This window comes from Corvus hawaiiensis, chromosome 6, assembly GCF_020740725.1.
Source record: "Corvus hawaiiensis isolate bCorHaw1 chromosome 6, bCorHaw1.pri.cur, whole genome shotgun sequence".
In the NCBI taxonomy this organism is placed as follows: domain Eukaryota; kingdom Metazoa; phylum Chordata; class Aves; order Passeriformes; family Corvidae; genus Corvus; species Corvus hawaiiensis.
Genome location: NC_063218.1, coordinates 2,206,932 through 2,220,700, shown reverse-complemented (window position 1 = coordinate 2,220,700; position 13,769 = coordinate 2,206,932). Strand labels below are relative to the sequence as shown.

The following is a 13,769-nucleotide window of genomic DNA, read 5'->3' as shown; positions in this document are numbered from 1 at the left end:
CTCTGCTCCAGGCTGAGGGAGCTGGGGATGTTCAGCTGGAGAAAAGGCGGCTTCAGGGAGACCTCAGAGCCCCTTCCAGGGCCTAAAGGGCGTCCAAGAGAGCTGGAGAGGGGCTTGGGACAAGGGTCTGCAGTGACAGGACAAGAGGGAATGGCTTTAAGCTGAAAAAGGGTAGATTTAGGTTGGATGGGCTATTGGGAAGAAATTCTTGGCCGTGAGGGTGAGGCCCCAGCACAGGGTGCCCAGAGAAGCTGTGGCTGCCCCTGGATCCCTGAAAGCGTCCAAGGCCAGGTTGGATGGGGTTTGAAGCAACCTGGTCCAGCGGAAGGTGTTCCTGCCCAAGGCAGAGGCTCGGCACTGGATGAGTTTTAGGGTCCCTCCCAACCCAAACCACTCTGAGATTCCATGAGCCCCGGACGTGGCGGCCACAGGGTCGCGGGCAGGGCAGCGCCCGGTAACAGCCCCACGGCAGCGGCTCCCCGGAGCGAGGCCGGCAGGAGCAGAGCGGGGCCGAGCCTGAAGCGGAGCGGGCGGGGAGCGGGGCCGAGCCGAGAGCGGGGCCGAGCCGAGAGCGGAGCGGGGCCGGCGTTGGCCGCGCCGGGGCGCTGCGGCGGCGCGGAGGCGCTGCCGGCCCGTCCCGTCCCGTCCCGACCCGAGCGACACCCGGCTTGGCTCGGCCGCGGAAGGAGAACGAGAAGGAGGAGGAGAAGGAGAAGGAGAAGGAGGAGGAGGAGGAGGAGGAGGAGGAAAAGGAGGAGGAAAAGGAGGAGGAGGCGGCGGCGGTGCTCCCCCTCCCTCCCTCCCTCCCCGGCGGGACAAAGGGCTGCGGCGCGCAGGTAGGAGCCGGCTCGGCCTGGCCGCCCCGGCGGACGGGCCGCAGCGCCGGCGGCACCGCAGCTCCCTCCCCGCCCGGCCCCGCTCCCCGCCCGCTCCGGCGCTTCCTGGTTGCCCCGGGGAGCCCCGGGAGCCGCGGAGGGCGCGGCTGCCCGCCCGCCTTTGTCTGGGCCGCCTGGAGCCCCCCTGAGCCGCCGCAGGAGCCATGGGCCGGGGGCCGCCGCGTTAGGAGCATCCCGGGGCCGGCGGGGACGCGGCGCTGGACATGGAGCCGGCGGCGCGGGCCAGCGGGGATATCCTGAGGCGGAACCCGCAGCAGGACTACGAGCTGATCCAGCGGGTGGGGAGCGGCACCTACGGCGACGTGTACAAGGTGAGCGGCGGGGGGGGCCGCCTCTGGCAAAGCCGGAGGATTCCTACTTGTGTGGGAAAGGATTGACTGTGAGCGAGGTGAGGCCCTGGCACAGGGTGCCCAGAGAAGCTGTGGCTGCCCCTGGATCACTGGAAGTGTCCAAGGCCAGGTTGGATGGGGCTTGGAGCAACCTGGGCTAGTGGAAGGTGTCCCTGCCCATGGCAGGGGGTTTGACTGAATGATCTTGAAGGTCCCTTCCAACCCAAACCAGTCTGGGATTCTGTGCTTGCAGCACCAGAGAAGAGTCTCTCTTACCGCCGCCCCTTCTCGGAGGTTTGAATTGGTGAATATCGCGGGCGATACTTCCCCACGTTACTGCCCAAGGAGGTAGAGGATATCTCTTGGCTATACCTGTTTGCAGAACGCATCCAGTTAAAGCACCTGATTAAAAGGGTGCCACTTTATCCTCGAGGTTAATAATAGCCCGTGAAAGGCAGAAGCAGATTAAAGCTCTTCAGAAGCTGGAACAGAGCTCCAGTACGAGGTAGAGTTAGTGCAGCACATCAAGTAGATGCTCTTGGAATGGTGCATACAAAAAGTGACCTTGACCATGACAGGGAATTGGAGCTGGGTGATTTTTTAGGTTCCTTCCAAGCCAAACCATTCTGGGATTCTGTAATTCCGTTCTGGTGTGCACATCGCCAGAACCACGGGCATGGGGGGCAGGAGGTGCAGGCAGTGGTGTGTTCTCATAGGAGCTCTGTCCACAAACATCAGGGATGTTCCTCATACCTCAGGGATGCTCAGCAGCTTTTAGGTCTGGGTGGATTGTAAAGAAAGCCTTAAAGGTTTCAACCTGTGCTTGGCAATGTGCGTGTTCAGCTGCATGGAGAGGGAGGCTGTGTGATGTTCTCCTTTGTAGTGCTGTTGAGTGTGTTTAAAATAGACCTGACACAGCCAAGTGTGCAAGGGAGGGTGTGTTACTGTGCCACATGAAAGGCAGCAGTAATTGCTTCTGCTGGGGGAGGGCTCTTTGCTAATGCTCAAATTGAAATTTTATAGATGGATCCTGTTCCCACCACCCCTTTGAAATGGTTACTTGTGACCTCAGGGAGTTATTTCTAAAAGTTTTTGTGGTGCGTATTTACCTTCCTCTTTTATTTTTTTTTTTTCTCCTACAGTGTTGTGCACAGATCAGTGAACTTCTTTCCTAGGGATTCTAGCAGTAATCCTTTAAAAGAACATTTCAGCTGTCATAAATCTGGAACTCAGCATACCTTGAGCTGCTTTGTTTGTGTGTGCCTGCCCAGTGCAGGGCAGCATGACAAGAAATAACCAGGCAGCACGACAAGAAATAACTAGTTGTATTGCAGGGAAATGTTTTTGTGTCATCTCTTTGTGGAAAAAGAAATATTCTGCTTCTCATTATCCTGGTAATTAGTGGAGAGCTGTGCTGACATGTCATCCAGCTTCCGGTTCCGGAGCTGGGTTGGATGCATGGCTCTGCTCCGTGCCATGTAAACACATCCATCCCCTTTAAACAAAAAACCCACAACCCTCTGCCCCCCCCTCCACTCTGGGCTATGAAGAATGTGCCTTCCACTCCTGAAACGGTTTCAGATAAGGAATAAACCCAAACTTTCTCCTCGTGCAGCCTGGTAAATTTAAATCAAAGTTTTTGGCAGCCGTTTCAGACGTTGTTAGGAGTCTGAAACAAGTATAAAGTTAATGAGTTTAGAGTAGTTTGAGAGGCTGCATTTGTTTCTAGGTCATTGGTTTGCTCTTTGTTTTTGTAAAGGCCTGCAACAGGGAGGAACTCTATCAAGGGAATACTGAATCAGATGGCACTGCCTCTTATGACAAATATGCACAGCAAACTTATTTTTTAAAGTCATTGATGTTATGATAATCTTAAAAGGTAAACCTTTTTTTTCTTGAAAGGACTTAACATATAAACATTGTACTTTTATTTTTCTTAGTCCCTGGTAAGTCTCAGTGCAGATGGCACACCTTGTACTCGTTGAGGGCTGTTGGAAGTGTTTATAAAATGCATTTATTAGTGAATATCCAAGTGTTTCTATGTTGCAGAGCTCAGGAAAGGTTTGCTGGAGAGTGCTCTTAAATTAAAATGGAATTTTCCCCTCACCTCTTCAAGTGGTTTCTCTGCTCCTTCACTAATAATGAGTCACCAGCGTCTCCAGCACGGTTGTTTTTGGGATGTCTAAGCCAGGCAGCCTCTCTGATTGTGGGACATCTGCCTCTTCCTCAGATGCTTTTTGGTGGTGGTGGTTAATGCTTCAAATTCTTCTTGGGGCATTTGGTAGCTTTTAGAGTAAATTGGCTCTTTTTTGGATGGTGAAGGCAGAGGTTAAGCAAATATTTCTCTTCACTATTAGGTTACAGAAGAATATTTAAGGCTTTTCCAAAATTCTCCTGCCCACTTTGCTTTTCATTGCTACCATGAAGGCTTAAACAGAGATGTGTTTTCTTACTGTTTGTGGGGTTTATTTCTCTTGTCTGTCACATGGCACACAAATGGTTGATTGTAGGATTGCTCCTAAGTGCTGGGTTGTTGATGTTGTTTTAATATCTTTTTTTCCCCAAAATGCATTTCAGGGCTGGGGAGAAACCATCTGTAAATAAACTCTTGTCTATTCACAGCCTGTGTAAATAGATCCAAGTTTGGGTTCAGCAGTCTTGGAAGTAATTTCCATTACAATCCTAACTTGTTAGTTGTCTCATCTGTGGTGGGAAAGCTTTTTTCTTTTTAATAGAGGATATTAATATCAAACCAGTTCTGATCCATTGGAATAATTTATCCCTTACAGCATTGCACCAAGGTATCTTGAATTACTGACTTGTGAAAGAGGCTGTAATAACAAAGATGAGAACTGGAACTTAATAATATGCTGATTAAAAACCAGTCTTTTTTTGTCCCTACTCTCTCACAAATCTACTCTGGCTTTCCTGGAAAGGTCTTCCCACTGTGGTTATAAAAATGAACATCTCGAAGCAGTGTTTAAAAATGACATAAATTTGTTCTGTTTGCACTCTGAATTGCTTCTGTTTCCTGCTGAAATAGATGTTGTGTGTGTGTGGTTAATGGAGAAACACCATTTGACTGGAGTCTTGGAGCAGAAAATTTTAAAAAGCTGCTGGAGACTGTAAATGGATTTTAACCTCCAGCACTAGGAAGTGGCTGGTCAGATCCCATCCCAGGTAAATTCCCAGTGTGGTTAGATGTTTCCCAGGATGGGTTTTCACACCAGCATGACCTGTGAGTGAACCTGCAGCTTTTCAGTAGGGCTTTGTAGTCCTGATTTGTTTGAGGCTGGTTTGATAACAAGGTCACGCCATCAGCTGTATAAGCACGCGTTTCTGCAGTCCGTGGTATTTTCTGGAGGTACTTGGAATAGCGTAAGACTGGCCTGTTTTGCTTAACTTGTGGAATTTGGTTGCATCAGAACATCCAGTCATTTAGTTGTGTGTAGTTGAGGATCTTGGTGTCCTCAAGGGACTTTGGAAAACAAGAGTTGTATTTGGGGGATAATTTGCTGCTGCTCATCCTTCCTGAAATTTCCTGTGTGGATTTTTTTATTGGAGTATTTCTTAATGGCTCTGAATAAGTTTGGTGGGGAGATTATGGGGAAATGTTCAAGTGTCCAAGGCCAGGTTGGAGGGGTCTTGGAGCAACCTGGGCTAGTGGAAGGTGTCCCTGTGCATGGCAGCGGGGTGGAATGGGATGAGCTTTAAGGTCCCTTCCCATCCTAACCATTCACAGGGCTTGGCTTTTTGTGTTTTTCATTCCAAGTGCCCCAAACAGAGTTTTAACTGATCCTTGGTTCTGCAGAGGGGAACAAAAGGGTGGTTGATGTAAATGGATGTAAATTCATCCTTGTTGAATGCTGTTGTTTGGCAGCTGAGCTGGAAGGCCATGGATGTGCCGGGCCCAGCACTGGGCCGGCCGCTCCCGCGGGATGAATAGCGGGATGTCTGTCCTCCCCGATGATCAAACATGACCTTGTGCAGCAATTCTAAAGCTGGCTTGTTTGGGGTTTTCCAAGCAGGATTGTGAGCAGTGCCACAGTGGCTTTCTTTAAAAGTAAGCACAAGGGACAAGGAATGTACCAAATTAATGGCAGAAACTGCCTGTAAACAAGAGAGGCATTTTTATTGAATATCATGAAAATTTCATTCTTTCTGGAGTCACCTGCTCAGTCTCTCTTCTCTTGAGATTATTATCATTATTTTTTAATCTCCTTCACCAAATAAAGGCATTAACTTAGAAGAAACCTCCAGTGTTTTGCCACTGATTGCTGCTGGAAAATAGTGAGCAGTGAAATTGGATTGTGGCACACACAGACTCTGCTCAAATTCAATTTAAACAACAAAAAGATTTGTTTTACTTTCTTTGTGGTTTTTTTTTTTTTTTTTTTAAGGTTGCCATGAAAGTGTGACTCTGTCCAGTTTGAATCAGGCTTCAACCCTGCTTGTGTGGTCACTGCCTTGTTCTCAGAGCTCTGGATTATAATTCCTGGTGCAGCCAAAGGCTGTTGAGAACCTGTATTCAATGCTTAGAAAATAATTCTCAATGTTATTCTAATCTCTAAGATAATAAAAGTTTATCAGTTAAAGTGTTTTACTGCTTAAGTCAACAGGTTAAGAACAGAGTATTAAAGGGTTTTTTTGATACCAGAGAAGAGTTATGGCTGTGACAGCTTTTAATCACATATTCCCAACTTTATACAAATATGTTTTGGCAGCTGCAGACCAGTTGGGTTTGGCCATCCCTGACTCAGCACTTCTGTCCCTGGTGAATATAGGTTGCTTCCACGTATAAATGACCATAAAACATCTGTCATGTGGGGGGATTCCACTCTTCCTCTGCAGATCAAAGCCTTCTGGTCAGCAGTGTTTGCTATAGCCATGCCTGAACTCCGTGTGCTCTTTTTTCCATGTGAAGGGTGTTTGGAATGACATCAAACCAGTGCTCTTCAGTTTTTTCTTATTGCTGTGGAGTTCCTCTTCTGGGAAATGGCACACTTTTGTTTTAGGATGCAGTCAGTAGGATTTCTCTTTTGAGAGCTAAGATGCACAGTAGCTTGTTGACACCCTCTGTGAGGATATTCAGGAGAGGAAGGTGAAACCTTTGCATTTCCATTTGTAATGTTTGTAACAGCTTTTTATATTAAGGATTTGGTTTTTGATGTGGAATGTTCCAAGCTGCTTGGCATTAAATATTACATCCTGTCACTCATGTTTCTCTTTACCAGGAACTGTAGTGACAGGACAAGGAGTAATGGGCTCAAAGTGAAAGAAGGGAAATTTAGGTTAGATATATGGAAAGAATTCTTGGCTGGGAGGGAGCTGAGGCCCTGGCACAGGTTTCCCAGAGAAGCTGTGGCTGCCCCTGGATCCCTGGAAGTGTCCAAGGCCAGGTTGGACATTGGGGCTTGGAGCAACCTGGGATAGCAGAAGGTGGCAGGGATGGAACTGGATGATCTTTAATGTCCCTTCCAACCCAAACCATTCTGGAATTCTGTGGTTTCTGTTAATGGGAAGTTACATGGTGGGAGTAGTGTTTCCCCTATGGTTATTTCTCCCTGTCTCTTACTTTGAGGAGCAGGCAGTCTCCAAAATCTTTAAAATAAGGTCTAATTTCTTCTCAATGTGAGATATTCATTAAGAGGAAGCAAACAGTGCAAGTCACACACCACCCACCCCTCAACAACAGAGACCTGAGAGGGAAGAACAGATCAAAGATCAGAACATTTGCCTGCCAGGATCTGCTTCCTTTCTCTCCAGAAGATGCAACGGTCATTTTTATTGCCAACATTAGGATAACTTGGAAAGCATCCAGGATTTCTGGGATGAGTGGCTGAGCCCCAGTTCTGTCAGAGAGGTGCGTGGTAGAAGCTCACAGATCATCCCTGTCAGAGGGAGCAGCTCTTCCTGTCAGCAAGGCCGTGACGGAGTTTGGCAGCGCGTTCCGCTTACACCAGCAACTGTCCGTCCTCATTCCAGCTGGAAAAACAACCTTCCCTGCTACCTTTAGCTGTGTTTGGCACCTGCTGCTTGCTTAGAGCTGGGAGTGAAGAGGAGAGGCAGCATCAGCCCAAAGTGTTTCCAGTTCAGAGTGATGCAAAACAGGTACATCTCCATATTCATGAAGTTGTTCTTCAGCTCAAGGCAATCTCAATGCCTTGTGGTTGAGATTGCCAAGGCTTTTCACAAGGACATGGAGTGATAAGATGAAGGGGAATGGCTTCACACTGACAGAGGTCAGGGTTAGATGGGATATTGGGATTAAATTCTTGGCTGGGAGGGTGGGGAGGCCCTGGCACAGGGTGCCCAGAGAAGCTGGGGCTGCCCCTGGATCCCTGGAAGTGTCCAAGGTCAGGTTGGACAGGGCTTGGAGCCACCTGGGCTAGTGGAAGGTGTCCCTGCCCATGGCAGGGAATGGAATGAGTTGGGTGTTAAATTCCCTTCCAACCCAAACCATTACGGGATTCTGTGACTTCCTCACACTTTGCCATTTCATTAGGTTTTTGGATTTTAAATTTCCAAAGAAGAATTCTTTCCCAGTTTCTGAAGGATTCTTAGGAGTAAGAGCACTCAGCAAGGTTTGGTGGACACAGCAGCCTTTGATTTCGGGAGTTATGCTGGTCCCAAATCCGTTCTGGATTTCCAATAAAAAATCACATATGGGGGCTGGATAAACTCTTCCTTTCTAGGTGGACAAAAAATTGTGAGTTTGGCACATAGAGGTTTCTGTTCTGCTCTTCAGCTTTCTAAATTCTTTCACGCAAGTGTTGGAGTGATTCATTTCATCCAGCACAGTGGATATTGTCAGCAGTGTCCTCCTCAGCCAAAGCTTACCTTTTTCCATGATGGATGGAAAACACTGTGTGGAGAAGCTGCAGCTTGACTGTATCTCAGGAGCTTGAGTGAAAGAGCACATGAGAGGATGAGCAACAGAATTGCTTCCAGGATTGTCCTCTTCCAGTACTTTCACCTAGTCCCTTATCCTATGTGTTGCTCTGTGTATTTCTACTGACTTCTGTTCTTCTAAAGATAGTAAAAAGATCACACAAATGTAGTCAGGGATACCCTCAGAACATCCCAGTCCTGGTGTCCAAAATTGCTGCATTATTGATCCTTCAAAATGGCATCTTTAATGCCAGATTTGATATCTTGGCACGTTGGAATTACTCCTCCCCCAAGTGTATTTTTGTGTCTTCTGCATGAATATAGTGTCTGGGAGGTTCATGTTTTCATAGAGATGAGGAAGATTTGGCTGGAGAAAGAATGTCTGAAAAAAGAAAACTGAATGAACCATATTTTCAGCTCAGTGTGAAAAAGCTGGATTTGTAGGGGGTTTGAAATGTGAATTTTGAGACATTCCAGAAAGGCAAGTGCTGCTTCTCTTCAGAGTGAAGAGGTTATTGCAGAGGGACTCTGTTGTCTTATTGATAAGAAATCATTCCTAAGGGGATCTTTTTAAGTAGCTTTGTCTTGTGCAGCATTAAAGGCATAACTTCTTCTCACAGTTGAGGGGATGGTCCACCCCAAAAAGCTGTATTTTTGTCCTGTTCTCAGCTCTGTGTGTGATTCTTTGCTGATCATTGCTGTTGAAACAATAAAGAATTGAGTTATGTTTGCCTTAACTTGCTGTTTGACGTACGGACAACGCAAGATCAGAGTTGAGTTATAAACATCAGGCTCCCAAAGATATTTGGGGGATTTAGTCATTAATCCTGTGGGAAGATATGTGGTAAAGTCTCTTGTAGAGGCACGGAGATGCAAACATGGTAGGTAGAAAGAGTAAAAGGGGGTGCCATACCATCTTCTATGGGTGTATTTTCTTTTGATAAAACTAAAAGAATTAAGCTTTGACAGGAAGCAGTGCCTGATGGGTGCTCATTGCTCTCAGTGATGGAAGAGCTTCAGGTATTTGTGTTTTATTTATGAGGCCTTGGGAAACAACAGCAGCTGAAATTTGGAAGCATTTGGTCTACAGTGAGTAAAGGGAGAGTATTTGATGTGTCCCTTGTAGATATTCACAGCCGAGACCCCAGAGAGTCCCCAGATGAGCAGTTTCTGATGAAACCATTTCGTTTTCTCAGGCATGTGTGTGATTAAATTTAAAGTACTGGTTGAGCTCTGATCCTCTGATTCTTGGTTAATTATGAAGAGGCAGGAATAACTTCTGGATTAACACAGAGCCTTCTAAACTTTGCCAAACAATTCCTGTCCTGAGAGTCTTGTTTTTAAATGTGGCTCACAGTATCAAACAGGACAAAGGGATTCCTGAGGATGGATAAGGAGATCTTGATTTTTTGGTTTCATGATCCATCAAGCAGCTGCCTGTTCAGGGCACATGAATGTGGATTTTTCCTTTTTCTCATTCCGTGGGTGTTGAGGTTTGTGTAAATCCTGCATTGGGATGTCTTGACTGTGCTGGCTCGAGGCAGCTCCAGCAGGGATGGAGGAGGAGGACAGGCTGTGGCTCTGCTCCATGAAAGCATTATATGAAATTCCCCATCCCTGGAAGTGTTCAAGGCCAGGTTGGACGGAGCTTGGAGCAACCTTGTAGTGGAAGTGTCCCTGCTCACAGCAGTGGGGTGGAACGAGGTGGTGGTCAAGGTCCCTTCCAACCCAAACCATTCCATGATTTTAGAAGGAACTTTCCCTGCGTGCTTTGTTGTGCTTCCTCGAGCGGAGCCGAGGGATAGTTTTGGGAACAGGGAAGCAGCCAGGCTGCACAGAGTCTCTACCACGGTTTCCTCTGGCTCTCTCAAGCACATTCCTTAGTGGTGTCTGGCTGGGGAAGGCTGGTCCATGGAAAATGCACACAGCTGCTGGAGGGAGAGCGTTATGTTCGTTGGAGATGGGAGCAGTGGGAGAGCCGAGGGTCCGGCCTGGGATGGAGGGATGGGCCCTCCCCAGGGATCAAGCAAAGGTGAATTAAAAACCCTATAGAAACAGGATCAAGAAACTAGAGTATAAATAGACAAGAGGAATGAGGCAAGATGGAAAATGTTCTCAAGTGTGTTAAAATTTAAAAATACTTCTTTTAAAATTCCACTTAAATCATCAGGCCCAATTTACCAGAATATTCTAATTATGTAATAAGATATATTACTTGAGAGCACGGTTTTGGTTCATCTTTCAAAGTGAAGTGAGGAAGTCACTGGCCAAGTGCTTGAAATCAGGGGACTGAAGTGAAACTGGAGCTCGATCACTGTAGGTGAAATTGTAGAAAAAAGATTCTTATTTTCAAGTGACATCTTGACAAAGTCTTGTTTTCAGGTGGCATCATTTACATGAGTTAATCAGTTAAAATTAAGAAAACAATAATAAAAAAAATCAGACCAGTTTTTTTCCTCTGTTCTGGCTAAAAATAAAGTGTGAGAGGATGAGATAACTTGCACGATTTTCAGTTATCCTCTGTAATGAAATGGCAGCATATTTCCTCTTTACTTCATCAGCAGAAGTGCAAAACCTGTTTTATCTGTAACCTTTTTCATGTACCAGCACATTTAGAACTTCGATTTTTCCTCACTAAAAAACCTACTGAAATGTCATTTCTGTTTATTCCAACAGAATTCCAGGTTCTGATTTTGAATTTTCTCCTGAATTAGAAATATTGCTGGTCGCTGTTTTATCACCATAAAATGAAGACTGTAAATGAATGCTGGGGTTTATTTTAGTAGAAACAGCTGTCCTGGTATCAGAAAGAAGCATCAAATCTTACCCATCTCCCACCCCAAGAAGGTGACAATTGATGCAGTCCAGATGCAAACCAAAGCTTAATTGTAGAGCAGAAAAAGAATCTTCCAGCTTCTATTTTTAGCTAATTTCCCTTTAACTTCTTCAATTATACAACTTCTTTATTCATTCTTTCTGTTCTGGTCACTGTTTTTTTTAACAATAACAACAATAAAGAGCAAAACACTGACCTGTTTTCTTCATCAAAGCAAATTTATGGCTTGTTCCTTTTAATTTTGTAATTGTGAGTTCATCCTGAGGAACTGAAATTTTAAGGAGGTGATTACTGAACAGCTTTGTTGGAGGTAGATTTTTCTCCTTAAATCTACATTTTCCACCTGAATCTCTCTAGAGTCTATCAGGTAAATTGTGATAAGGAAAAGGAGTTGATACAGATTTTTGCCTTTGGTTTGCAGGGTTTCATATAACACTTGCAATCTCAAAATTCCATTTTTTTCCCTTTAAAATGCCAGTGGTGGCTCCTCAGTTTTGCCTTTCTGAAGAGACACATCTCACTGTGTTAGCTTACAAAGCAGTAAAAAATACCTTTTTCTTTGGTAAAGAAGTAAATGCTGGTCTTAAATTCCTTAGCTTTTAATTATAAAAAATCAATCCATTGCCTTTTCCTTCAGAAATTTGTTTTTTCTCTGCCTGGAAAACCAGATTTTTTTTTTTTTTTTTTTTTTTTTTTGTCAGTGAAAAGAAGACACATAGATATTTTCTTTCAAATATTTTGTTTGTCACATCTCTTAGTTCTTTCATCTCTAAGGAATAAATAAATTCCCCCGCAGCTGATGAAATACATAATCTCTTAATGTTACTTGGGTTTGTACTCCATAATACTGTGAGGGGTTTTTTTCTGTCATGGTCTATGCATTCAACATAGGAATACAATAAAATTATTTTACATTCATTCTCCCTATCTTCTGGTGAATAAACCCTTTTAAAATCCATCTTGGTTCATAGTTTAATGTATTTGAAGGTATATTTTCTTTTTTCTCTCTCTTTTCTTTTCCCTATTTTATATTCTGGCCTGTAAAGCTGTTGAGCATCTGTTCATTTTTAAGTATATCAGCAGCTCCATGGGCATTCTTTGATTTTCATGATCTTATGTTCAAAAATGTTTATTATTCCCCAGGAAAGCAAGCTATTTCGAGTAGCTTTTCAAACCACTGTAATGCACACAGTTGTGACTTGAAAAGGTTCTTTTCTGCTTTGGTTTTTGCTCCAGCTGAGTCAAAATTGGGGCCTTTTTTAATTTATTTTTTTTTCTCATGTGGTATTTGTTTGTATCTTTTGTGCTGCATTAGTTGCTAAACAGTATTTCTGTGGTCAGGGTCTGTTTCTAGCTTTAGCTTTCCAGTTTTACAAGGATGATGCCAAATATTTTGTAAAAGATGATCTGCCAAGAAAATTTCAGAGGAGAATAACCAACCTCTGCTTGGAAGCACATAGCTGACTTCTTCTGTTATTTTTTCCCCCTAAATAAATGTTAGGATGTGCATTGATCTTTGCTTCGTTATTGTTATCTTTATTGCCACACTTCTTTGTCCTTCAATAATTATCACCAGGGACGAGAATTAAATGTTTTAGTGGCTACTGAGACCTGCAAAATCCCTTTGCTGATAGAAATCCTCAGTCTGGTTTTCTGGAGAATAAAGGGAGTTGGCCTCGCATCATTAATGAGCTGTTAATCCCTTATTGCTTGAGTTAATTGGCCTTGAGTAAGAAAGTGTCAGAAGTCTCTGAGTGAAAGGTAGGTTCTCCTGCTCCCAATATTCTCTGACAGAGATAAACTATCTGAATTTCACCAATTGCCAGCAAGAGTAAATACATTTAAGCCTTATTTGCATTATAGCTGTGATCAGGAGTGCCAGTCTGGATCTGGGATTCAGGTTTTAATGTGGAATTTATTTAAATCCTGGGTCTTCTGCATATTCTGGGTTCTGTCCTTTTGACAGGGGAAGCTGGAAGTGCTGTAAATGTGGAAATAAGGAGTGACAGCTGGGAATTTTTCATCCTGCCTTGTGCTGCTGCATGTTCTGAGGGATGAGAACTGGCAGTCTCCATCTGGAGATCACCAACAAAATCAATATTTGTCCTTGCACGATATTCAGCTCAGAGATCCAAAGTGATGGCTCTGATGCCACTACAGAATAAACTAAAATTAGCATGTAAATCTTCATTTTGGGTTTATCCCAAAAAGTAATGACTGCTGGTTGTAAGAGATGATTGTCTTTTAGTGTCTTGAATCTATAAAGTCTCTGTTTGGGAAATAGTTTCTGAAAGCCTCTGTGCCTTCCACTATAAAGGAGCCTGGTACTGCTCTCCATCTCCAAAAACGCAGCTGGAAGACTGCAGGGGGAACAATTACCTCGGGGTCTTTTCTGCTTCCTAAAAGCCACACAGCCCTGAAAATTAGGAATGGTGTTCGGGTGACTTTTTCCAGCAGCAGAGAGTAGCCAGACATCTGCCACAGATGTGAGCAAACCTCCAGTGAGGAGTGGAGTGTCCCAGGGGGAGGGACAGCTGGAGCACCACTCCGTGAGGAAAGGCTGAGAGATTTGGGATTGTTCAACCTGGAGAAGGGAAGGCTCTGGGATGACCTAATTGTGGCCTTCCAGTGCCTGAAGGAGCCAAAAAATACGGAGAGAGACTTTGGGCAAAGGCCTAGAATGACAGGACAAGGAGAAATGGCTCCCACTGCCAGAAGGCAGGGATGGATGGGATATTGGGAAGGAATTCCTGGCTGGAAGGGTGGGGAGGCCCTGGCAGAGGGTGCCCAGAGAAGCTGTGGCTGCTCCTGGATCCT

At 45.0% G+C, this 13,769-nt stretch overlaps 1 protein-coding gene across 3 annotated transcripts in view; it reads left to right on the top strand.

Annotated features, from left to right (window-relative positions):
* The first annotated feature begins 745 nt into the window (after window positions 1-745).
* The window catches only part of MAP4K5 (mitogen-activated protein kinase kinase kinase kinase 5), a 55,186-nt gene continuing 42,162 nt past the window's right edge, over window positions 746-13,769 (top strand). For 2 of the 3 annotated variants that reach the window (XM_048306539.1, XM_048306537.1), the window contains exons 1-2: window positions 746-836; window positions 1,035-1,207. In XM_048306539.1, the coding sequence (XP_048162496.1) occupies window positions 1,100-1,207 (108 nt within the window). In that variant the 5' untranslated portion in view covers window positions 746-836; window positions 1,035-1,099. Of the gene's footprint in view, window positions 837-931; window positions 1,208-13,769 lie in introns of those variants that run through there. The other variant, XM_048306538.1, reaches the window with a different exon arrangement.